At 48.9% G+C, this 26,319-nt stretch overlaps 1 protein-coding gene across 6 annotated transcripts in view; it reads right to left on the reverse strand.

Moving 5' to 3' along the window:
* TCF3 (transcription factor 3) overlaps window positions 1-26,319 on the reverse strand; it is a 103,536-nt gene that overhangs the window by 53,642 nt on the left and 23,575 nt on the right. For 5 of the 6 annotated variants that reach the window (XM_043989524.1, XM_043989532.1, XM_043989549.1 and 2 more), the window contains exons 4-5: window positions 3,680-3,756; window positions 2,937-3,030 (exon numbers count right to left, since the gene is read on the reverse strand). In XM_043989524.1, coding sequence (XP_043845459.1) covers window positions 2,937-3,030; window positions 3,680-3,756 — 171 coding nt within the window. Of the gene's footprint in view, window positions 1-2,936; window positions 3,031-3,679; window positions 3,757-22,307; window positions 22,439-26,319 lie in introns of those variants that run through there. The other variant, XM_043989558.1, reaches the window with a different exon arrangement.

Raw genomic sequence — 26,319 nt, forward strand, 5'->3', positions numbered from 1 at the left:
CAGAAGAGGTCCCATGGAGACAAGCACTCTGGTCGAGAGGGCACAATAAATGGCTGCGCACTCACTCAAGAGGGATGGAGCCACATGTGAGGGGACAAGGAGGGCTGGTAGGAGGTGGGGCAAGTGTGCTCACTCCAAGAGGAACTGAAAAGCCCATCGGGGTGCCAATCTGACAGGAGAAACCCTGACAGCAGCTTGCCAGTCCCTGTTGTATCCTGGCACTTTCTGACCTGAGCCCACTGGGGCTCTCTAGCTGCAAGCCCTGGCCTACATAGACAACCTCAATCCCAGGCCCCCCTACCTTGGTCAGAGCTTGGGAAATGAAGCTGTCTCAGTGGGACTCCCAAGGCCAAGAGAAAGCCGAAAGTGGCGCTGACTGTTAAGTGCATCACGCAGACCCTCAGGGAACGTCCAATCTGACTTGTCCCCGGGGAATGGTCCTTTCTACTACACTGCCCAACGAGGAATCATCCAACTTCCACATGAAAGCTTCCAAGGACAGGAAGCTCACTGTCTCCTGAGGCCGCCCATTATACTTTTGGATGACTCTGGTTGATACAAAATTTTTGTTTATATCTAATCCAACCTGACATACCCGAGTATCACTTTCCACAACATTCCCAACAGGAGACAGCTGGGCACAGCAGATAGAGTGCTGGGCCTGGAGTCAAGTAGACCTGAGTTCAAATCTGACCTCAGACAAGTCCTAGCTGTGACCCTGGGCAAGTCACTTAAGCTCTGGTTTGCCTCATAATGGCACCTACCTTGCAGGGTTGTTGTAAGGATCAAATGAGATATTGAGGTATGGCTTAACACAGTGCCTGACACATAGTAGGAACTATATAAATGCTCGTTCCCTCCCTCCCTCCCATCCCCAATAATGGTTGATGTCCAGTCAAATGACAAAGAGCATACTAGCAAGGTAGGGAAGGAGGAAGGAAGGAGACCAAGACACAGAGAAAGTCAACACAACAGCTCTCAGGCCTGATTTCTAGTCACCTCCCTAGTGGAGTGTAATTAAATCTTGGCCCTGCCTGACAAACTGCTGTGTCAAACCCAGGTCTAGGGGATAGGACTCCTGGGTTCACTCCTCAGTGGAGCATCTAGCCTGCTGCAATTGGTCCCAATTGTGGTTCCAATGTGGCCCCATTTCCCTCTGCTAAGGAAGTGTGTGTGGAATGTGGGTTAGGGAAGGAGGCTAGGACAGGTGTCTCCTGGCCTTACTGGGCCCAGCCAACAAAGGATTTTCACTTCTGACAGTCTGCACCCTTGATGGCTGTGTGATTTCTGACAAGTTATTCTTGCCCCTCCAGACTCAATGAATATTCTGAAGATCTAATAAAGAGCATGACAGCACAGTACTTTGCAAAGATTTGCACATGAGAGATTATTCTTATCACTATTTTCCCTCTATACACTCTGGGTGTGGGTCAAGATGAATGACTTTATGGACAGAAATACACACTTTACTTGCTAGCCTCTGTGCTTTGGAAGCAATGCTCCCTGAGCCTCAATTTTATGCACTATGTTAGAAAACTGTCCATTTTGTCTTGTGTCATCTTCTTTTCATTTATTTAATCATTCCGTATCCACACATCCACAAGATAATTTCTTCCCTGCTCCTCTAATTTATGATGTAATATGTGTGTGTGTGTGTGTGTGTGTGTGTGTGTGTGTGTGTGTGTGTGTGTGTGTACACATATACAGACATATGGGGAGAGAGGGGTCATTTATCTACTTGGAGCTTCTCTATCGTAGTGTATGGTGTGAGGTGTTGATCTTAACCTAATTTCTGCCAGAATATTTGCTGTTCACTTTTCCCAGAAATGTGTTAAGAGTTTGTTATGAGTCCTTCCCCTTACTTGGGGGGGGTGGGGTGGGGGGGCAGGGAAGACTTTAAGAAAAGTATGCTACAATATTTCTTGCTTCTATATGCTGTATATCTAATCTGTTCCACTAATAGATTTCTTTTTTAACCAGTACCAAATCATTTTAATGATTACTGCTTTGTAATACAGTTTGATATTCGATACCTTTCTCCCCCCAACCTTTTTTATTACTTTTCTTGTGATTCTTGTTCTTCTGTATGAATTTTATCATTTTTCCCAGAGCTATAAAATATTCTTTTGGGAGTTTGATACAGTATTGGATAAGTTTTAGTTATTTTAATTCAGGTATATATAATTTAGCTAGTACTGTCATTTTTATTATATCGGCTCATCCTAGCCATGAGCAACTAATGTTTCTCCAGTTGTACTTCCTATGCCTTGAATACCCATCCCCCATCTGCATCTGCTGAATTCCTATTCACCCATTAAAGGTCACCTCCAATGTCACCTCCTCCAGCAAGCCTTCTCTGATTGGATTAAGCCTCATTAAACTTCAAACAGCACTTTATTTCTAGCTCCTACAGTACATTTAGCAGGTGTAGGTTAGTACAGATCAGTTCTCTGGGTTTACAAACTGAGTTTCCTAAGCACACAAGGATTATGTCTTGTTTTAACTTTGCATTTTCCCTAGTGTCCAGCACAATATTCTATATAGGATAGACATTTAATAAATGTTTGTTAATGAATGAATGAATGATTGGGGATAGTCATAAGCCTATAACTAAAGGGCTCTACCTTGAAAGTTCTGGGTAGGAACAGACAGAATTTCATTTATCTTTGTCCGCTGCTACCCCCACCCTCGGTGGCTTAGAGTGCCTGCTCTGTAAATGTTTGCTGAATGACTGACTGACCAGAGGCAAGATCCCTTCACTGGCCAGGAAGAGAGTCAAACCAAATGACATTTCTGCAATGAACTTAGGCTGGGCACTCTTACTCCTGACCAGAGGCTGCCCCTCTCCCCTAAAGCACACCTCTTCCCTGACCCCAGCCCCGCCTAGCTACCCACTTGTGGGGACCAATGTTTATACACACTGGAGGACCACTCACCTACGAGTCCAGATCCCAGGAATGACGTTGAAGATATGCTATTGTGAGAGGCGAGGTCTCGAGGCTCTGTGTAGTGAGAACCTTCACTGTAAGCCTGGTGTAGGGAAGACAAGGGTGGGAAACAGAGAACGTCCCATGAGCTTCACACAGATAGATACACGTTTGGTCCCTATGCCAAACACTAGTCTCAAAGATGCATGGGAAGTTAGGAGCGGTCATTTATTTAAGTAGACCATCTGCCTAGTTTAATCATATTAAACCTTCCAAGTCTTTTAAAAAATAGGTTCCCTTTTTGAAGGAAAATGGGGGAGTGAGGTTGGAAGAACACTGAACTAGTCTTAGATCTGCCACAGATTTGCTGCATGCCCTTGAGTAAGGTCACTGAATATTTTCTGGTCCCTGTCTCTTCTTCTGCCAACTGAGGAAGAACAGAAAAATCCCTTGTCCATCTCCCAGGGATACATTCAGTTTGGGACCATGCTCAACCTTCCCAAAAGCTAGGGCTAGAATTAGGACCAAGGTCCAGGTGGGCTAGTGCAGATCAGCTAGAGAATGGCTAGGCTGGGAGGAGCCAGAAAATGATGAGGCATTAGAGCCTTGGAGGGGAGTGGGGGGTGGGTGGAGAGCTTTGGATGGGAGTTCACTCTTCAGTCCATGCCCTTTCAAAGGCAGGTTAAGAGAAAGCTTCCCAGCATGGAAGCCAGAAGTACTGAGAAACCGAGTCACATAAGATAGGGCCTTACCCTTCCTTGGTCGAATGAGGAATTGATTTGATCTCCTGTTGTTCCCCATGACCCAGAGCCTGTTCTCTCCTCCAAACCTACCAAAGGGGGAAAAAAAAGAGGGGAAAGGGTTATTCTTAGTATCAAAATTTCTACTGTCACATCTCACCTAAGGCACTGTCTCCCCACTCTTGCCAGTGAGTCCATCCTTAACATGCTCGATAATAAACAGAGCTAGTTGTTCAGTAGAGTTTTAACCAAACTGGACTGCCAGCTACTCCTCAGACTCCACACTCTCTTTCTCAATCACCCCTGTGAGTTCACCCAAATTTCTGCCTCTCTGAATCTATTTTCTTTTAAGGTTCATCTCCCAGCTACTACCCTCTCCATTTTCCTGGCACCATAACTATTTGTTTTTTGTTTTTTAAATTAATAAAGTATTTTATTTTTTTCCCTGTTACATGTAAAGATAGTTCTCAACTTTTGTTTATACAAGCTTTCCAATTTCAGATTTTTCTCCCTCCCTCCCCATATAACTATTTGTAAAACTGTTGTGTCCTCCCTGAAGACAAGGACTGTCTTTCATCTTTGTGACTCTAGAGCCTAGTACAGTGCTTAGAACACAGTAGCCACTTAATATCATTTAAAAAAATTAAATTTAAATCAATGGCTTCTCGTTTTTTATTGAAGAACTGGAAACAAAGTAGATGCCCAACCACTAGGGAATGACTAAACAACTTATTGGGTATGGACAAAATGGAATATTACTATATCTTAAGAACCAATGAATATGAAAATTAGAGAATCATAGAAAGACTTCTATGAACTGATGCAAAGTCAAGTAAGCAGAATCAGGAAAAAAATACATACACTGATTACAATGGAAATGGAAAGAACAAAAACAAACAAAACTGAACTTGGTGAAATTATAAAGACCATGTCTGGTGCCAAAGAAGAGATATAGCTCCTTCCTTTCTTTACAGAGGAAAGAGACTTATGGGTGAGACTTTCCCAACTACTACCAAATTTACTTGAGAAGTTGTTTAGTTTAGCTATTTTCTGTCTTTGTCCTTTTCCAATTTTTCTTCTTGTCATCTTATGGAGGGTAGGTCTTTGGGAAGAACATATATTTAGAAATGAAAGTATGTAAAAATGAAAAATATCAATAATTTTTTAAAAAAAGAAATTGATGGCTCACAGTTGCACAGATTTCAAAAGCACTGTGTGAGCTATGCTTCTAAGAAGCCTGCCATGGGGAGGTGAGCAAAGCAAGGATTATGTCCCCATTTCACAGATGAGAACCTTGGGCTTAAAGACAGCTTGCATTTCTATAGTGTTGATCACAGCAGCCTGGGAAGGCAGTTTGGCAAGGTTTATTCTATGTCATAGATGAGGGTACTGAGGCTTAGACAGCTGAAGATTTCATGATAACCTACCACCAATGAGGTCATGAGTGCCACTTGTCATCCCCATTTTAGAGATGAGGAAATTGAGGTCCAGAGTTGGGAGGTGGCTTGCCATAGACCCTTCAGTAAATGAGTGGCAGAGTGTGGACCCAAAGCCATGCCGCCTGATGGCCAAACCAAGCCCACACCTCCACCCTACTTTGGTGTCTCAGTACTTATCAGCTAAACCAGGACTAAAGGCCAAGAACATTTTCAAGAGAATTCTAGGTCAAGAGTTCTTGAGTTTCTGCCCCAGGGCGGGGCACACAACAGGGTCAAACGGTCCCCACTGGTCTTAAAGGGATTGAAGTGCAGCTTCAGTCCCCAAATGCTGTCCTTTGTGATTCAGAGTAATAGGAAAACACAGGAAGAAAGGGGGTGGGGAAAGCTGGGGGAGGGAGGGGGAGAGAGAGAGAGAGAGAGAGAGAAGGAAAAGGAAAGGAGGATGAGGAAGGAGAAAGAAGGGAGGGAAAGAGCTGAAGAGAGAGAGAGGGAGGGAGTAGGAGGGAGGGAGGGAGAGAGGGAGAGGGAGAGGGGGAGGGGGAGGGGGAGGGGGGGAGAGAGAGAGAGAGAGAGATCAGGATCACACATGTGCATGTGGAGTGGGGGGAGGGCAGAATTCTTTCCTGGCTGGCTCAGAATCTGCTTTGAGGCCCCAGCCTCTCCACCACCATATACACCAAGCGGCTACCACCACCACACCCGGCACTCCACAAAGATAAGCAGGAGGCTGACACCCCAGACCCCAGCTAGTAGACTCGTTAGAGTCTGTTTTCAGGAAGGAGCCTCCTTAGCATTTTTCTTCCTTTGCCTATGATATCTGGCCACCGCCACCCCCCAATTCTAATTCCCCTCCCTAAGCACACCTTTACAGTTCCAGAATGTTGGGGCTGGAAGGGGCCTGAGCAAAGAGAAAGGGATACCAGAGTTGCAAAGCACCTTTAGACACAACAGGCATATGGACCGTAGAAAAGGGAGCAGAGACTGTCCTCACAGCAGGGAAAGGAGAAGGGTCCCTGCTTCTGGGCCTGGCTCTTCCACCTCCCTTCCTCCCAAACTACCCCAGGGTGGGGTCAGAGTTGGGGCCGGGGGCAGCGCCAGGGGTCCAGCTGGGAGACCAACCCTCGTTATCACAGCCCACATGGTAACGGCTGCTTGGAGAAAGGACTGAGCCACCCAAGACGCATTTTGGCCGCAGGGTTCAAGGTGACACACATCAACCCCATCCCTTTCCATGAGAAAGTGTATCCCCAGCCCCAAGGTAATGGCCTAGGAATTGTCATGCCCATTTTAAAGATGGAGAAATGGAGGGCCAGGGGTGGGAGAGTGATTTGATTAAGGTAACAAGGTGTACCTCAGTCCCTCTTCTGTAAAGTGAGGGTGCCGGGCCCTTGAAGCCCTTCCCGGCGCCTCATCATTCAGCCAGGTCAGGGCTTCAGGGGAAGGAGAGAAAGCTCTCTGGCAGCCGATTATCACAGCAAACACACTGGATCTGTCTCCCCAGTGCTGCTCACTGCTCATTTCACCAGAAACTTCTTTCAAATTACATCCTTCTATTTCGGTGCCTTTGTGTTAATCATTTCCCCAGAGAATTGGTGTTTAATTGCTGTCTAATTTGCATAATTATGCATATTAATCTCCACACCTAATGAATATTCATACTTCTCATTTAGATTTTGTTTTCTAATCAAAAATTTCCAATGTGATTATGGTGCGGAGCAGGATGGGGCGCTAATAATACCGCGGGTACTGGGGGACGCTGCCAATTCTCCCACCGCTGACTTCCCACAATCAACTTTTGCTTTGCTTATGTGTTTTCTAAAGCAATTCATCCTCAGAAAGCCGGCAAACACCCATCCAAGGCAGGAGACAAAAGCCTCTGCTCCCCGTTCTGCAGCCCAGGGCCTCCTCCCTGCTTTCCTTTGCTCGACTTCCCTCCCCAGTGCTGGCCCTTTAATTCCCTGGCCCCTCTGGGTTCTGAAGGAGCTCTGGGCTGCTCCACCTACCTTACTTCCATTCTCTGAAGGCAGGTCCCTGGCCTGGGGTCTCTCCACCCTTCAGTGCCCCAGCTTCTGGCTCCCTACCTCTAGCCTGCTTCCTTCAGACCCTTCTCCATTCTCTCCTCTAAGGGAGAGAATGGGGGCAGCAAGGCCCCAGGCCCAGAACAAGGGCCCCCTAGGCCTTCTGCTGGAGGCTAGCTGTCAGCTTGGCCCTTATCTTCCACACCTGCTGCAGGTGCTATCAGCTTGAACCACAATCCTGGGAGTCCAGGACCCAAATTTTAAGGAAGGAAAAAAAAAAAAAAGCGAACCCTTTTCCATACCTGGCAGGCCTCCCTCCCTATTCAGATGGTACAAAAATAGGGACTTCCTCCCCCCACTCCCATTAATACAGTTATTAAAATCAAAACCCCCACAGATTAATTATGCATTTTAATAACTCAGGTCATGAATATTCATAATGCGTTTCTTGCTCATGTTCTAATTAAAACGTACTAATAGAATAAGATGTAGCTGTCAAGAGTGGAATTTTTTTTTTTACTTCTTCTTTTTTTTAATGCCAGTACTAAGGAGAGCTGATATATGATAATCCTTGGATTGGCCCAGCCCAGTACAAAGAATGGGTCTAGCTCAGTCTGCAGAATGGTTTAAAGGTTCCTCACCTCCCCAGGTTGGCCATGCTGTTTGCTGGGCTCTCCCTGTGATGGAGGGATGGTGGTGGGGGGGGGGGGGGTTGGAGTCCCTGCTATCTAAGCTGCCAGCTTCTGGCTTGGGAGAGGGGGCAAGAGAAGGGACAAGAGGGAAGAACCATGTTTAGGGAGCTATCAAGTTTTCTTTTTAAGGTTTCCTGGATGCCAGAATGAGCAAGGGCCTTTGCCTGCCAACATCGAGGTCTGCTTGGGCCCGGGCTATGAGCCTCTGACCAGCCAAACATGCACTGGTCCGGCCTGCCTCTGCATCAGATGCCGATTTTACACCTGCCTGAGGATGGTCCTTCAGCCAACATCTACCAAACTGGCCAAAAGCCACTGGGGGGCCCACCTATCTCAGAGCCTTTGTCCATGCCTGGGATGCCTGCCTGCCTTCCTCACTCCTCTTTCCTAGATATTTCCTAGTTTCCTTCAAAGCCCAGTTCAACTACCACCTCCTCCAAGGGGTCTTCCTGGATTTCCCTCCCCACCCCCCCCCATGAACTTAGCTGTACTTACTTTGCACATAGCCCCATGTTCCCCTAATAGAATGTCAGCCCCTTTCCCAGGGCTCATCAAACACACAGTAGGTACTTGTGGCCCGATCTCTTCCAGATCCATGGTTTGAGGCCTTTCCCAGCACCTATTCTTTCTGGGAGAGAAAGGAAACAGGAAAAACCTGGCCCCTCCCACTCAGCTCCTTTCATGTAGGAACAACAAATACTAGATAAGGCCTCACTTTGTGCACTGAATTCCCTCCTCTTGGATCACCCCCCCCCATCTCCTGCAGATTCCCGGATGACATACATATTAGGGGGAGGGGGGGAGGGCTTGCCCAGATCCCACTGGAAGCTTCCTGACAAAGCGTTAGAAAATAAGCCGATTTGCTGCTCTGATCCGCTCTGACTACCAAGGCTGCACCTCCCCACTCACCCTCCCCCCCAATAAGGTCAAGGGGGATTTGAAATGAAACACTTTGTGATCAGAGGATTTGGGAATGATCTAGTCCGATCCCCTCATTTTACGGAAGAGGAAACTGAGGCTCAGAGAAGGTTAAGGACTTGCCCAAGGCCACCCAGCAAGGTAAGCAGCAAAGATAGGACAAGTACATCAGCACTCTTTCCCCAGAATGTTCGTAGGCCTTTGAGCCCTGTCAGACACAGACGGTTTCCTTTGCCCAGCCCCAGGACTGGCTCTTCCTGAAATTGTCCTCCCCGACTCTGGAGGACCCCCCAGTAACCCTATAAAACTTAAGCAGATTTGAAATGTCTTCCCAAACCTGCCCCCTCTCCCACATGTCCAGCCCTGGGGTAAATGTTGTGGGAAGGACAAGTCTCTGGTGAAAAGTTGGGAGAGGAGAAAAAGCAAGAGCACCCCCCCCCCCCCCCCCCCCCCCCCCCCCCCCCCCCACCAAGAGACCAGAGAATGAGGGAATAAGACTGCAGGTCCTGCACACTAGGGACCCACAGTCCAGAGACAGAGAAGCCAGTGATGTCCACATCACTAGGAGTGACCAGGAGGAGGCCGGACAAGCCCTTGGAGATGATACAGAAGGCACTCAGGCCTCTGCCCTGGAGCCTGTGTCCTTAGGAGGTCCCTTTCTCTCCCTGAGGGGATAAGGGGTTCTAGAGGAAGTAGTACTTGTGTGCTTGGGGGGGAAGGTTGGGCAGGGGCTTCATGCCAATCGATGTCACAGTTAACATTTGGTCTGCCTACCCAGTTAGTATTCTGCCTACTGTAGGCTTTTGGCGGGACCAGGCCGAGTGGCTACACTATTACAAGCTATTCCTCCCCTTTCTGGCTGCTACAATCACACATTTAAACATTGTTGCTCCCATTCTTGCTTTTCCCACCAGTCAATGGGCAAGCTGGTAGGCTGGGAGCCTAGCAAGGGGCCTGCCTTCTGGGAGTCCAGGCACTAGCTTGGGGCCTTTTCCCTTCCTTCTGTGTCTTGGGCAGGTGTCAGTCTGCCCTTGTCTGTGGACCCCTCCTCCCAATTAGGACTTGAAATAACAAGCAAACAAAATGCTTCATTTCAGTGAGAGATTAATGAAAACAAAACTAAGAGAACCCATGAAATCTTTCCACAGACCTCTTGGGAAGGTGTGGACCCCAGCTCTAGCTGGAGGGGACACAGATAACTATAGGCCAGTGTGGCTCAGACAGTGTCAGGCTGGGCTGCACTGGCACTTGAGCTAAGCCAGAGATGAGGAGGGAAAAGGCCCTTCCAGCCAAATATCTTGCCCAGACCCAGAAGTCCACCGGTCTCCCTTAGGGCAGGGCACCCTCCGGAGCCTCAGCACAAGCCCGCTCTGTCTTAATCTTGTCCCAGCACTAAATTAACCCATTGTGCAGCTCACACCTTCAGGGTGCCTTGTACTTGCAAAGTATTTTTATAACCGTCTCATTGGAGTCAGACACCACCCACCCCTCATTTGGGAGATGGGGCCATCTGCAAAATGGTGATGACACCTGGCCTGCCTTCCTCATAGGGCTGCGGTGACACTCCAGCGAGATGGCACTAAAACATTTTGTAAGCCATAAGGTAGCTGGATACACACGGGTACTTTAGTTGGCACACTAGTCACTGTGTCCATTATACAGATGAAGGAAACAGAATAAAGCGAAGAACTGACTTCCTCAGGGTCACAGAGCAGAATCTGGCCTGGACATTAGCAGTGACAGTCACAGAACCACAGCTTGTCCTTAGGACATGCAGAGTAAGGGCTAAGAGAGACATTAGAGCATGGAATGTCAGAGCTGAGAGGGCCCCTAGAACACAGAGTATCAGAGGTGGGAGGGTCCTTAGAACACAGGATGTCAGAGCTCGGAGAGTCCCTAGAACACAGGATGTCAGAGCTGGAAAGGACCTTGGAAATCATTTAGTCCAATTCTGTGACATTACAGAAAGGGAAACAAAGGCTCAGAGAGGAAAGTGGTTTTCTCCCAGCTCTTGGTCCAGGGTTCTAGCTGGCATACCATATTGCCTTGGGAAGTCAAGAGGTTCCATTCCATAACTTCAAAAGTGGAGGCGATCATTGGGATACTCTGCTCTAGGCTACAATTTGGAGTCTATGGCCACAGTTTCCCATATACCCCATCAAGAGTTTCTTGCCCAGGTGAAAGGCTCTTTGAGGCACTGCCTGTAGAAGCCTGTTTCTCCAGTTCCCAGGACTGTCTCCCTCCAGCCTGGGCGCACTAAGGGAGGCCAAGCCCTCCTCTTGCCATCCTCTGCATGTGATCTGGGGCACAGGGACAGAGGCCGGCCAAAGAAGGGCATCGATAAGTGCTGCTACAGAGAAGCCTTCCCTCTGCTGTTGTCCTTGGCTCTTGTTGGCCAGTTGCATCATCCCTGTGGCATCCCCCGGCTGTGGGCTGACAGGCTCGCCTCCGCCAGCTAGGTGAGGAAACTGGGTGGTGGACAAAAGGCTACTGTGTCCTGCCTTGGGGTCAGAGGGTGATCTGAGCCGTGGGGCTTGGCCTGGTGGCCCTTGGAACACCCAGCAACCTGGCATTCCACAGGAACACCATGATTGTGGTGCAAGGCTAGAAACAGCACCCCTTCCCCCATCCCCATCTCCTCTGGCCAGGAACTTCCTTACTTCTCTAGCATTGCTCAGAGATGGCCCAAGACATGACAAAGCTCAGGTGCTTTGTGGGATTTGGTTCCCTAGCAAGGTGTTCTATAAGGTTGATCCCTTACCTTTCCAACACTCTAAGTTCTAAAGGTCCTCCCAGCTCTGACCTTCTGGGTTCTAAGGGCCCCACCATCCAGGATTTTCTGTGTTTTAACATACTTTCTAGGTCTGATGGGGTGTAATCTAAGGTCTTTTGTTGGCCCTAACCTTCCATGTTCTGAAATCCTTTCCATGTTCTGGTTCATTTATGTTTCTAAATAACAAGTAATCCCAGAAAACAAAGTTGATGAATTCAAGACCATAGATCAAAAACAAAAAACAAAAAAGCAAAAACAAAACAGGGACCAGCTAGGTGGGTTGTAGTGGATAAAGCACCCACCCTAGATTCAAGAGGACCTGAGTTCAAATCTGACCTTCAGACACTGACACTTACTAGCTGTGTGACATTGGGAAAGTCACGTAACTCCCTTGCCCTGCAGCAACACCACCACCACCACAAGATTCTATACAATACAAAGAAGATAAACAAATAAAAAGAAGGGGGTTGGGGGGGACGGCTGCATTTCCTTGGCCAAGGTGTCAACTAGTCCTGTCTGATAGACTTGTGTGTTTTCTAATTGGGTGGGTTGAGGTGAAGATACGAGGCTACGCACATGACATGATGTAAAAACTGAAAATAGCATCAATACATCTTGTGAAAAGATAATATTCTTTCAGCAAAAGATAAAAGGGAGGAAAGGAATATAATGCATGAAAAGATCTATACAAATGAAAAATAATCACCTGAAAAATGTTTAACTTCCTTAATAACAAAAGCAAGAAACTAAAGCAATTCTGAGCACCACCACACATGTGCCAAGTAGGGAAAACTCTAATGTGGATAATGCTTTGGGAAATCCTGAACTCCCAGGGCACTGCTGGGGAAGGGGGGAGGCCCCTGCTAGCATACACACACATGTGAGAGGGAGGTCCAGCTAGCACACCTACTGCATACACATGCTCATACACGAGTTATAAAAATAACAAGCAGCTCTCCCCCAATCATGATGTTATTGGGAATGTACTCCAGCCAAAGGGGAAGGGAAAAGGAAGAAGACTGTTTCAAAATCTGCAGCAGCATTATCTGTATCTACACCAATGACATCATGCCTCTTTTAAGATGCTAGGAGTTTGTGTCATTATGACAAACCCACTAACAATCTAAATGTCACCAACTAGCTGCCAAAAGGTGAAAGGAAAGAAACAAAACCATCTGTGAACATCCCAGAATATCACAAGGTGATCAGGAACAACTAAGGATATGAACCACAGCAAGCTTTTATAGAAAATAATGAGACATGAAGAGGAGAAGGCAAAAAAAAAAAAAAAAAGCAGAGCCACCTCAGTCTGTGACAACTTAATACCTGGGTGAAGGGCCCCTACAATGAGGAATAACTGATAAATCCTTGCAGATGCCAAAAGAGTAGAGTTTAGACACCAAGGACTTGAGCTCCCTTGTTTTAAAAAGGAGGCAAGGAGGCCCAGACAGCTGATTTTTTTTTTTTTAGTGAGGCAATTGGAGTTAAGTGACTTGCCCAGGGTCACACAGCTAGTAAGTATTAAGTGTCTGAGGCAGATTTGAACTCAGGTACTCCTGACTTCCAGGGCCAGTGCTCTATCCACTTCGCCATCTAGTTGCCCCCAACTCCCCCCGACCCTTTTAACAGATGAGGGAGGACTGAGTCCTCACGAGGGAAGGGACTCCCCCAGAGCCACACCGGTGCTGTATGCAGCCAAAGCAGAATTCAAAAACAACTCCACTCCAAATGTGATCCTCATTTCTCTAGACCACATAGCCTCAGTGGTCATGCTTGGCTCAAGGGGGAATAAGTGATGGTAAGATAAGGTGGGGGAAGCAAGGGAGTCAGGTTCTTGTCTGCCCAATGCCTTTCTATATGTGTCACTATGGGTTATCACCCCCCCCCCCCTCTGGGCCTCAGCTTCATGCCCTTTCCAGGGTACCTTGCTGACTCTGAGTAATCCTAGAGAAGGAGGAGAGACGCCTCCAGCCCACTCCCCTGGAGAATGGGCCGCTTTGTTCTGGGATCCAGCCATCCTGCCCCACCCCAGCCTGGTGAGGCAAGGTGGCCTGGGGCCCATGGCCCAGGAGGGTGGGGACACCACTGCACGAGGGAGAGGGTGGAGCACTGGCCCACACCTGGGCCCACTGATCCCATCTCGGCCAGGGAGGCAGGTAACTTGGATTCCAGACCTAGGCCAATCACCTGTCCTTGAACAAATCCTGTCCAGTCTCTGGGCCTCAGTCTTTCTAGCTGTATAAGAGGTCTAAAAGCCCACCTGCTCTCAGTGTTTATTCAAGTGAAGAGTCAGGGAAGTCATGGTTGGGAAAGCCACTTTTGGAAACAATAATAGCAGCAGCTCCAGTTTCGTAGCCAATTTATTGCTTCTGAAGGATTCTAAATGCAGCCACGCCCACCTTTGGTGAGCACTATCTCTCTAACAGTCAAAGGGACCCTAGGGCCAATAGGCAGAGGCTCCCAGGAAAATTAGAAGACTCATTCAAGCCTAGGGGCTGATGGTGCAGAGAGCCTGCCCCCAAGGCCCCAGCCAGGAAGTGGCAGACTAGAATAGAGACATCTGATCCAGGAAGGCCCTTAGAAAAGAGAATGTCAGGATTGGAAAGGAGCTTAGAACACAGAACACCAAGCTGGGAGGATCTTAGAACACAGGATGTCAGAGCTGAAAAGGCCCCTAGAACAAAAATGTCAGAGCTTAGAACACAGGATATCAGAGCTGGGAGGGCCATTAGAACCTACCAAGGGTAATAGCTGCCCTTCTCACTGAGCCTCGCCACAACCCTGGAAGTTTGGCAAACACTTAGAGTAAGAGAAAGAGCCTTGTCCAAGGTCACCCAGTGAAGTCAATGAGAAAGCCGGGCCACGACCCCAGGCCCAGGGCTCTTCATACTCTACTACACAGTCCCCAGGGTGCACAATAAATGTTCTTCCCACGTTCCCAGGTCACTGAGACCAGGTGGATGACAGAAGGGTTTCCCACCCAAGAAGATGGGAAGGTGTGGCCGGCTTCTACAGCTCCCAAAGCTACAGGTTCTTGAAACCCCCGAGGCCCTAAAGGTGCTCCAACCACCGGCTGCAAGATGCCAGCCAAGGTCTGCTGCTTCTCTTGGATGTGATATCCCTGCAGGTTATAAGGGAGGAACCAGCTGGTCTCACTCAATGCTCCGGGCTGAATCAGCAAATCTCTCTGTTCTAGTTCCTCACAATTTCCTGCAGAAATGTCCAAAATGGGGTTTGGGGAGACAGGGATGTGGGAATCACTGACCACACGCTCCTACCTCATAACCTCACATCTAGATGAGGAGCAAGAGTTTGGTCCAGGTTTGTGGGTGGCTGAAAGCCAGGTCCCCCAAGGGCTCTTGGGATACAGGGGGACTTTCCCTCCCGCACAGGCCCTTCTAGCATCTGTCTTTGGCCAGCTGAGGCTAAGCCCAGGGTGGCTGCATTCTCCTCCACATTAGATGCTGAAGTGGAAGGGAGCTTGGACACCATCTAAGATACAGAGGAGGAAAATGAGGCTCTGGTCTGATCAGAAAGGACACATAAAGGTCACCCAAGTAGAAATAACTTGTATTTCTAGAACACCTCAAAAGGTATGCGAATGACTACCTTTACAACAAGCTAGTGAAGTATAAAGGGCAAATATTATTACCCCCATTTTACAAATGGGGAAATAGAGGCCAAGGCATTAAGTGACTTCCCTGGGACCACACAGCCAGTTAAATATGAGACATGATCTGAACACAAATTGCTTGACCAAAGGTCAAGGCTCTTCCCACCAAGCCACAGTCTCTGTTGATAGGTAGCAGAACTGGGTTCTAACTTTAGATCCTGACTCCTGGCCTTCTTTCTGATACCTTATACTTCCTCTGCCACTGACTCTTCAGGCCCTAGGAGCCCTTGGGGAGAGTGGGCTTAGAACCACCCCAGGGTTCTAAGATGGGGAAGATGGTCCAGCAGAGGCTTTGGGGGAACCTCTCTCTGCGAAGGCCCCCAAACCAAAACTTCAGTTCAGGAGCCCCCCTTCCTCCACCACAGGCCTCTCTTGGCTCATCCAGCCTCTTACCTCATAACCTCCTCCTGTTTACTTGGGTAAATATTTGTGACTTACTTGGGGAAGGGGGTCTGGGAGGTGGGGCTGAAGGCAGGGGGATTTCCACAACATCAGATAGTCTCATTATTCCCAACAAGTCATCATGCCATTGTATACTTCCTCCAAGGGAGAGGAAAAAACAGCTCATGGCCTTGTTGGGAAGGGAGGGTAAGGGCGGAAGGCAGAGGGGGATGATGGGGGGAGATGATGGGGGGTTGGGGGGCACAAGAGAGAGGTAAACAAGGGGATTGGTGCTGTCACCAGGGACAAGAATGGGAGGGGGAGGAACAGAAGAGGCCAAACACAAGAGACCAAGCCTGAGAGGGTGAGTCAGTTCCCCAGGAAAAAGCATCTAAGACAGCCAACCCGGTCCTGTCCCTCCACAAGGTGGGGGGGGGTGGGGGAGCTTTCCTGAACGACTTCCTGTCTCTGCAGCTGGGCCTTGTAGGGGCTGAGGGCCCAGGGAAGGCTTCCCTCTGGCCTATTCTCAGTGGTCACAATTAAAGCAGTGGGGTAGAGGGTACAGGGGTGAGGAGGGAAGGGACTGCCTGAGTTTTACCCTCTGCCTCCAAGAGAAAAATATCCAACTGTTTTGCTACCTGTCTGCTTGGAGGAGGCCACAAGGCTGAGCTGCATGTCGCCAAGATCTCTCTTGGGATCAGACATCCAGAGCTGGAAGGGAACCTCCAAGGGCAGACTGTTCGACCCTCTTGAATTCCAGAGGAGGAAAGCAAGGCCCAGAGAGGAGACCAAGGTGACTACCTCAAGGTCACATGGCTTAAAGAGGTGGGTTTTGAACCCAGGGCCTGACTCAATAGAGTGCATAGAGTGCCAGGCCTGGAGTGAGAAAGGCACATGTTCCTGAGTTCAAATATGGTCTCAGACACTCACTCCTCATGTGACCCTGGGCAGGTCACTTCACCTTGTTTGCCTCAGTTTCCTCACTTGTCAAATGAGCTAGAGAAGGAAATGGCCAATTACTCCAGTACCTCTGCCAAGAAAACCCCAAATGGGGTGATGGAAGAGTCAGACATGACTGGATGACTGAACAAGTGGCACCTGACTAAATCCAGAGCTCTTTCCACAGCACGGGATTACACTGTAGAGCCTGAGGATTCATTTAGATTCTCGGGTCCTGAGATTTTGAGGATGCCAGTTGGGGATTCACAGAATGCTAGATAGAGCTGGCATGGAATCTGACACCCTCAATTTACAGATAAGGACGTTCTGGCCCAGCATAAGGTAGTAGGAAGAAGCCCGGATTAGGAAAGGGGAGATCCGGGGCCCAAATCCTGGCCCTGCTACTCTCTTGCTGTGTCATGTTGGCTAACTCAACAAACTTCAATTTTCCCTATGGAAAACTTTTTATAAGGCCCTAGCCAGCTCTAAATCCTTCGAACCTATTGTTTTAAGCTTTGAGAGGATACTTCTCCTCATCCAAATTCCAATGAGGAGCCATTCTAATAAAAAGGGCCTCCCTTGTGTCATCACTCTTCAGACTGAACCAACACCCAGACTTGTCCATCCTGAAAACTATAAACCTTTTCTCTTCCCCCTTGTCTCCCACCGGCCCCCCCGGCGTGGCTCAGACTATCTTTGGAGAAGTGTGTGGGAGACCCAAGACCCAAGAAGCACCCTCAGACACACACAGGGGACTGTTGCTCTTTCCTCAGCCTGGCCTGAGCAGTCAGCCCTGATAGGAAGCCATCGAGCAGCTTGTCAAGGACAGATGTGACCTATTTCTGAGTCTGCCAAGCACTTCTGGAATCGGGAAGGCCATTGATTATGTAAAATCTTTGCCTAAAATGGAAAGAAGGGGGCCTGAAAGTGAGGGAGGAAGAACTAACCAGTCTCTCAGCTCTCCCAGTGATCCCTGAGCTGAGACACCCAACCTGTTCTCCAGGGCCCCACAATTCCCTGCACAAATAGGGACTTGGGGATGCAGGGAGCAGGAATCAGGATGAGTGTAGCATGGGATAACTTAGCTCTCCACTCCCAAAGAGCAGCCAGATACGGAGTCCTAATGGTAGACCCCCTGTCTGTACCACCCCAAGCACCTCAACTTCTTGGGTGGTGGAAAGGGAATGAGAGAAGAACACATCCCCAAAGTAAGCCAGGCCTACTGTCCTCTGGGCGTCACCTCGTGACACACACTGGCCACAGCAGGTATTCTTAGCCCCATTTTATAGATGAACAAAGCTAGGCCCACAAAGAACCCTTCAATCTGCCCCTTAGTCATTACTTAATGAACACTGAACACCTACTGTGTCCCGCCCTCAGTCAGGCACTAAGTGAGATACAAGAGGGAGGGGGTCACTGAGGATGGAGTAGTCACAGCTGACTGTATGTGAACAGTTACAAGTGGTCAGAGCATTTTCATCACAACATCGTGTAGTTCTAAAGGCCTGCCCAGTTCTGACACTCTAGGTTCTAAAGAATTATCCAGCCCCAGCATATTAGGTCCTCAGGCCCCGCCCAGATCCAACACAGTAGGTCCCCAGGCTCTGCTTAGCCCCAGCACCCTAGATTCTAAGGTCCCACTGACATTCTGAGAGTCTGAGGCTGGATGGCCAGAGGGGGAGGGCTAGGGTGGAGGGCCAGAGACAACAAAAGGCTTGAGGTGAGCCTCTTTCCCCAGCCCCCACTGGGAGGCTCCATACTATTTATGAAGCAGAGCACTCTGGGCTTCAGCTCTGAGGACCCTGGCCCCAACCCCCCTCCCCAGAATCCTTCTCCACATCAAAGCCCAGCCCAGCCCAGCCCAGATGGGAGCTGGGGACAAACTTCAAAGGGAACTCCATTTGCTCTCTCTGCTCCCACCCCAATCCCAACCCCATCTTTTCTAAACAAAGGTTTCCAGCTCTCCTCTCCCTCTCCAGGCTCAAGCCCCACCCCAGCTCTCAGGCAGGATCACTAAGCCCCTGGGGACAGCCTGGGTATAGTAAGAAAGAGGCCTGACATGAGAGTCAGGAGCCCTGGATTCTAGTATGAATGTGACCACATGACCTTGGGCAAGTCATTGCCTTTCCTCTGGCTTTCACTTTCCCCTTCTGGAAAATGGCAATAACAATTGCCCTGCCTCCCAGGGATGCTGTCAGGACCACATGAGAAGTTAAGTGACTGGCCCATGGACATCCTTTTCAAGCACAACAGAGAAAGAACCCTGAGCCAGGAGCTGGGAAACTTGGGTTCTGGTTCTGGTTTGAGCAGGTCACCTGTGTGACCGAGCCAAACTCCTTCCATTCCCCGGACTTCAGTGTTTCTATGTATAGAATGAGAGGAGAATCCTGGATGATACTCCATTCAGTCTAGGCTCTGAAGTTGGCTATGGAAGGCCTTAGCGAGCGGCTGAGATGGACCTGGGTCTCCAAGTCCTTGTCTGTGTGGCCCCTGGTCACACGCCTCAGTGACATCAACCAACAATACTCTGATGGCCCGTACAAGTCCTCACTCTCGAGGATCCTTGCTGTCCTCACCTCCAACGCACTCCACTTCCACGTGCCCTCAGCCTCTCACCCCTCCCTGCAAACAGCTTCCTGGGCGAGATCTCCAACCAAGGAAACAGCATCTGCTTGGTGGTCATCTGGTAGCCTTTTGTCTCACCCACTCCTAGTTTCTCTGCTCTGACCTCAGAGATGATCTAGACTGAGCATCTTGTTGCCCGCCCCCCATCTTTTCTGTTTGTACAATCACTTTTCTAATCCTCTTTCCTCTTCTTTATATGTTCAGTGAAGGCAAAGACACCCAGTACTCTCCAGGTCTCATGCCTTGCCCAATCACCAAGGGGATACTGCATAGAATTAAGCCAAAATAATGAAATTCACATCGAGCAATATGAGATCAAGCAGGGAAAGGCCTAAAATGAAGAAGCCAAGTTAGGGGGAGGATGTCGGATGTCCAGAACTCCAGGTCTTCCACTGTGGGGCACATCCAATCTTGAGCTTAAGGGATACCCATGTGCCCACTTCTCCAACAGCTAAGGGACAGGTAGGCAGCTCACCAGGCCAGGCTGTCACCCCTGAAATGGGGCTGCAGTGGGTTGGGAAAGGCAGTGTCCAGGGAGGGAAAGCACCGGTGAGAGGACAACCCAGGTCAAAGATCCCTGGGTACTTCCTGTAGTGTGTATGTGTGTGGGGGTGGGGGGGCAGAAGATTCCTCCCAGGAAAGCATGGCAGCGACCTTGATCCCTCTGCTCTGCTCTAGGTCCTGCTGGGAGGTAATGGGGCATCACTGAATCTCTCAAAGGAAAGGAAAGGAAAGGAAAGGAAAGGAAAGGAAACCCAACCCTACCCAACCCATGACTGATAAGGAAGCTTCTCCCTAAGGGGTAATATTCGCCCGCTGCCTGAGGCCCTCAGGGGACGGCACCCACCAAGGCAACCCCAGGACACTCCTGGACAACTGATCATTAGGAAGGTATCTGTTCTAAACCTCACATGCCACACAGCCACATGTCTGGCCAGAACCGACCTCTCTGCAGCGTTCCTACCCTCAGCTATCAGTCCTGAAGAGGACAGGAAGGAAGGAGAGCTGAAGGGTGTTGGAGGTCACCCAAGTCAACCTTTTATAACAGGGGAAACTGAGGCCTGGGGAGGGGAAGTGACCTGTCCAAAGCTACCTATGAAGCAGAGAGCGGAAGCAGCATTTAAACCTTGATTGTGTCTCCAAATCCATCTTTCTTTCCGCTAGCAGTTAAAAAACTGCCCAGGCCTGAAGCATGAAGACAGTGTGTGAACAACGGATGACAGGGCACCAGCCCTGGATTCAAGAAGACCTGAGTTCAAATCCGGCCTCAGACATTTGACACTTACTAGCTGTGTGACCCTGGGCAAGTCACTTAACTCTCATTGCCCAGAAAAGAAAAAAGGAAGAAAGAAAAAAGGACTCGACTGGAAATGAGGCACTTTCCCCATGGCCACGAGCAAGTGTGGCTTCAGTACTAGTGACTTGCCCTTTCACCCACCTGATCATTGGTCACTTGTTTCCTCTCCATCCCCAAGCTTCTGACTCTCAACCTAACATCATTTCCATTCATCCACAGCGGTCTCCTTGCTACTCAGTCCCACCTTAATGGTACCCTAGAATGCCTCCACCTTTTTCCCCAGCTGCCCATGGCTGATCCTAGAAACCACACATTCCACAAGCAAAGGTTCTAACAGAATTCCGATCCTCCAAACTCCACTGAGCATGTCTGGCCCTCTACTCTAGGCTCCCAGTACCTTGCTTTCTTTTTTTTCTCCTTTTTTCTTTTTTTTTGGTGAGGCAATGGGGGTTAAGTGACTTGCCCAGGGTCACACAGCTGGTAAGTGTCAAGTGTCTGAGGCCAGATTTGAACTCAGGTCCTCCTGAATCCAGGGCCAGTGCTTTATCTACTGTGCCACCTAGCCGCCCCAGTGCCTTGCTTTCTTGAAGCCTTTCCCAGACAGACAGATACTTCTCCATCCTATCATGCCACTCCCTACCTATATAGATCACAACCAAATTCCACGTCTCACCTGGAGAGAAAGAAGCCTCATCTTAGGCCATGGCCCCAGACTTTCCAACGATGCTGTTTGCTCTCCGCTGAATGCGTTACCTCCCCTCCCCAACCTGGTGACATCCAGGAGAATGTGCTGGCTTGCAGTCAGAAATACCAGGCTCTGGTTCCAACTCTGCCCCATACTAGCTGTGTCAATGTGGTCAGGACACTTTTCTACACTGGACCTCTGTTTTTCTTTCTTTCTTTTTTTTAGTGAGGCAATTGGGGTTAAGTGACTTGCCCAGGGTCACACAGCTAGTAAGTGTCAAGTGTCTGAGGCCAGATTTGAACTCAGGTACTCCTGACTCCAGAGCCGGTGCTCTATCCACTGTGCCACCTAGCTGCCCCTGGACCTCTGTTTTTCAAGCTTCAAAATCACCACACAAATCTAGAAGGAACTTTAAGGTTTACACTTTATGAGAAACCAGACTTCTCCAAGGTTCTATGAGCAGGATTGAGAAGCAGGACAGATTTCTTCCCGCTGCATCAGGCCTGCCCTGTGGGACTGGGCCAGGTGAGTTCCAAAAGCCCCTAAAACAGCAATGCAGTTCAGTCAGCACCAATGCTGTCTCCCTCCATCCACTAGCCAGAAGCAATCTCCTCCTCCTCTGTATCCTGGGAGCCTTTTCATCTGAGTTGCTCCTCCATGCACCTTGTCTCTGACTAGACTGGAAGCTCTCCAAGGGCAGGGTCATAATCTTTTTCACTTCTCTCTCCCTCATGGGACCTAGTGCTTAACAGCATTTAGCTGTCTGAATGAACAAATGACCTAATCTATGACTCCTCCCGTCACCATAGCATGCAGGAGCTGCTGAAAGGGGCCAAACAACAATTACACACACATCACTGGCCCCAGGGAGACCCTCCCCACTATTTGGAGGATTCTAGATTTAGAGCTCAGAGGCCATCCAGGAAATGCCTCTGACTTTACAGATGGGGAAACTGAGGCTTCTAGAGAAAAAAGTAATTTCCCCCAGGCCAGAGGAAAAAGGCAGCATAAAGAAATAATAATATAAACTACAGACCCAGAGACCCAGTGGCCCAGAGGGCACCCAACAGGCAGCAGAAGAGAAGAACACCTGCCTGATGCTCCCACTCGTGTTCTCATGCCCCCATCCCATCCCCAGGCCTCACTTTCTCTCAAGACCCGAGGGAGGGGATGAGGGGGAAGGGGGGTACCTGGGCTTACCCGCTGCTAGGACAGGTCTTGGCTGTTCTCTCTGGCAGGAGGTTCCAGCTATTATTTCCATGGCACCTGCCCAGTTGGAGGTTAGGAGAAGATGGGAGCTGAGACACACTGACCAGAACACCAGCAAGCTGCCTGGTCCCTGACTCTTCTGCTTAGGAAGACCAGTTCTCTCCCCACTTGCTCCTCCCGGCTAACTTAGTCCCACTGCGCTTCTGGGGCTGACCACCACCAGCTCATACTCCTGGCTTCTGACGGGACAATGTGACACTTGGGAGAAAAAGCCAAGTTGTTAAGGGTGGATTTCTTTTTTTTTAAACAGAGGGGGCTGGGAGACAGCCTTGGCCTCAGGAAGTAATCCCATTATCCTGTTGGAACAATGGGTCCAGAAACTAGGGCTGAGCTAAAAGCTCTTAAGTGCCACCCCCAGTGCCTCAGGTCCTATCTGCCCATGACTCACAGCCCCAGGAACTGTTACCCAAACAAGGATATACACAAACCAATAGTCCCAGGACAGGCGGAAGGATATTAAAAAAAAGAAGGGGGGGCAGGGGAAGGGTTAATGCTGTGGTCCAAGAATATAATAGAATCCCTGCTGTGCTCTAAGAAATGACTAATGTGATGAAGACTGAAAAGCGTGGAAAGAGTTCCACAAGCTGATGCGGAGTGGAGTGAGGAGGACTAAGACAACAGACCTGCTCAGCGCACACGAAGGTGTAAACAAAACCACCAAGAAAATCAAAAGTGAATAATATCACAAGATGATAAATAACATGGGAGGCCCCAAAGAAGAGAGATGAGGACACACTCACCCCACCCCTTTGCAGGGTTGTACACCACAAAGATTTTCAGACCTTTTTGATAGATACATCAATTATCCTGATTTCCACGCCACCCCCACCCCCACATCCATTCATTTTTTGTCATTAACAACTTGTTGTTGTTTGTCCTTCATTCTCAAAGAGGACCATGGCATTGGGAGGGTGATGTCACGACTTGCAGTGAACTGGATTTAAGTGAGTGATGGCTATGCAAGGCCACCAACCTCACTTTCTCCTCTCCAGAACCATCTAAGTCCAGTGGGAGGATATATATCAGGACGACTGGAGATGGCCCCAGATGTTTAACAACCCCTTCCCTGGCCCCCCACACACCAGACTCGAAGGCAGACAAAGAAAGTGCTGAATTTGGAGTGAGGAGATAAGGATTCTGGGTCAAACATCTACTGGCTATGGGACCTAGGGTGAGTCACCAAGCCCCTCAGAGCCCCACTTCCTCTACCTATCATTTAGGACAGGGGTGCTTAACCTGATAACTGCATTTCAATATAACGGGTTCATCAGAAGTCTTATGGATTTTTTTCTTTTATGCATTTAAAAGTATTCTGAGAAAGAGATCCATGACTACCCCCCCCCCCACCAAAAAGGGTTAAGAACCTCTTAGTCTACAACACCCCCACACCCAAGATACTTCATGGAAATTGGAAGAACCCAAGCTTAGCATTCCAAAGACATAGGTTCTAGTGCTAATTCTGTGACCTGGAGCAAATCTTTGAAATCTGATTTCCACCTCTCCAATGAGGTTGGATGCTCATGGGTGGAGGCAGGAAGGGTCTGATGGGACTCCAAGAGTTCCGCCTTTCTTCTAGCGGGGCACCACTACACAAATACTGCTGGATACTCAGAAGCAAAATACCAGCCAGAGGGCAATGGGTGGTGAGGGTCAGGCTATGAGGGGATGTCGATGGGAAGGGGCCTTTCACAAGCCTTTGAAACAGAGGGCCTTGGTGACATCTGTGATGGGTAAAACTAAATGAGTGCGGTCACTTTACCTGTTCCCTGTGTGGGGAAAGCTAACTAGGACAACAGTTTAGGTATTAAAAACTTACTCAAATATATTAAAGGTTAACAGAGAGAACAAGTGTCTCTGAAAGAACAGGAAAAACCCTTAGGAAACCCCTAACTACCTCGGAGTGAAGACCAGAGTGTCGCCTCAGCAGGGGGCACACATCTGACCATTGGAACTAAGGGGAGAGGGATAGGAACCACAGAACCATGAAGTCTTAGATGAAATCTTACTCAGAACAAGCACTAGAACCTCAAAGCTCTAGAACGTGGAGCCATAGATCGATCCCTAGAGTATCATGTTACCCCAGAAACCTTAAAAATGCAAACCCAGGAAACCCTCTAATCTTAGAACCTTAAAACTGGAGGCTCTCTGGACCTAAACCAGCCTCCTTAAACTATAGATGCTCAAGTTCCAACAGAACTAAGGTCCTTTCTAATGGCCTCCTGCCCAGTGCAAAAAATCTTCCCTCCAGCGTCCCAGACACATGGACATTCAGCCTCTGCTTGAACATCCTTGGTAATGCAGAGCTCTTCCCTCCCAAGTCAGCCCAAGCTGGGTTTCTTTAGACATCACTCCCAGAAAGAACGGAAAAATGTCTGGGGGTAGGGGAAAGGATGGAAAAGCAGGGGAGATTTATAATTTTACTGTGTTTGGAGTCAGATGGGCGGGTAGGTGGCACAGGAGATAGAATCATGGGTCTAAAGTCAGGAAGATTCATAGTCCTGAGTTCAAACCTGGGCTCAGATACTTACTAGCTGTGTGACCCTGGAAAAGTCAATTCACTCTATTTGCCTCAGTTTCTTCGCCTGTAAAATGAGCTGGAGAAGGAAATGGCAAATCCTCCAGTATCTGCCAAGAAACACCCTCAAAATGGAGCCACAAATAGTTAAATATGACTGAAACGACTCAACAACACTGTAGTCAGAGGATCTGAGTTCAAATCTCACTTTCTCCCTCTGCCATGACACCCTGCCCCATCCCTTTGGTTTTTTTTGTTTTTTTTTAGTGAGGCAATGGGGGTTAAGTGACTTGCCCAGGGTCACACAGCTAGTAAGTGTTAAGTGTCTGAGGCTGGATTTGAACTCAGGTACTCCTGACTCCAGGGCCGGTGCTCTATCCACTGCGCCATCTAGCTGCCCCTGCCCCATCCCTTTGTAACCATAACCCATTGAGTCCCCTCGGGTTGCACTTTCCTCATCTGTATAATGACAGAGGAGTTGCACTTGGTGACCTCTAAGAATCTAGTCCTAGAGATCAGACCTATGGCTTGGCATTGGCTCTGCCACCTTGAATGAGCAGCCTTGAGCAAACTGTGTCCTCATCTGTGAAGAGGGGTAAAAACAGAGAAGTCTACCTCACAGCCCTCTTCAGAGAAGAAAGGGGGTGCCATCGAAAAGACAAGCACCAAGGGGGAACATATGGTCAGCTGATGTTGCCCCTGATGGGGGGAGCAGGGAGTAGGGGCAGACCAATCCTTCTAGAGCCGGCCACTGAAAGCAGGTACTAGAAGGCACATCTCCAGTGCCCCCCCCCAGAGGTACCAGGCTGAGCTAGTTCAGACCTGGGGAGCAGGGACTTCAATGATCATATATCAGATTTATCACTGCGGGGTCCAGAGATCACCTGCTCCCAGGGCCTCAATGTGCAGGTGGGGTAACAAACTCCCAATGTGGAGACTTCCCACTGGGAGTGAAGGTGGCTGAAATTGGGACCGACCCAGCTCCCTTGACTTTGAGACACTCCATTATCCCTTAATATGTTGGCTGAGTTTAAATGCCAGGGGGCGCCCAGATCCCCCACACTGCCAGGCCTAAGGAGACTGATATAAATGGGATAACCTGGGTGCCAAAGAATTGGAGTCATCCCTTAGGCAGCTAGGTAGGGTAGGTAAGAGAGCTGGGCCTTAAAGTCAGGACAACCTGAGTGCAAATGACACCTTCAGATATTTATTAGCTGTATGACCCTGGACAAGTCACTTAACCTGTTTGCCTCAGTTTCCTCAAGTGTAAAGTGGGGATGATAATAGTAGCATCTACCTCACAAAGTTGTTACAAGGATCAATATTTGTAATGCACTTAGCAAAGGGGTTGGCATATAGCAGGCACTTAAAAATGCTTATTCCTCCCCTTCCCCACCTGCCCTGGTTTCCTAAGAGGCCCAAGGCCAT

Source organism: Dromiciops gliroides, chromosome 1 (genome assembly GCF_019393635.1).
Source record: "Dromiciops gliroides isolate mDroGli1 chromosome 1, mDroGli1.pri, whole genome shotgun sequence".
Taxonomy (NCBI): Eukaryota; Metazoa; Chordata; class Mammalia; order Microbiotheria; family Microbiotheriidae; genus Dromiciops; species Dromiciops gliroides.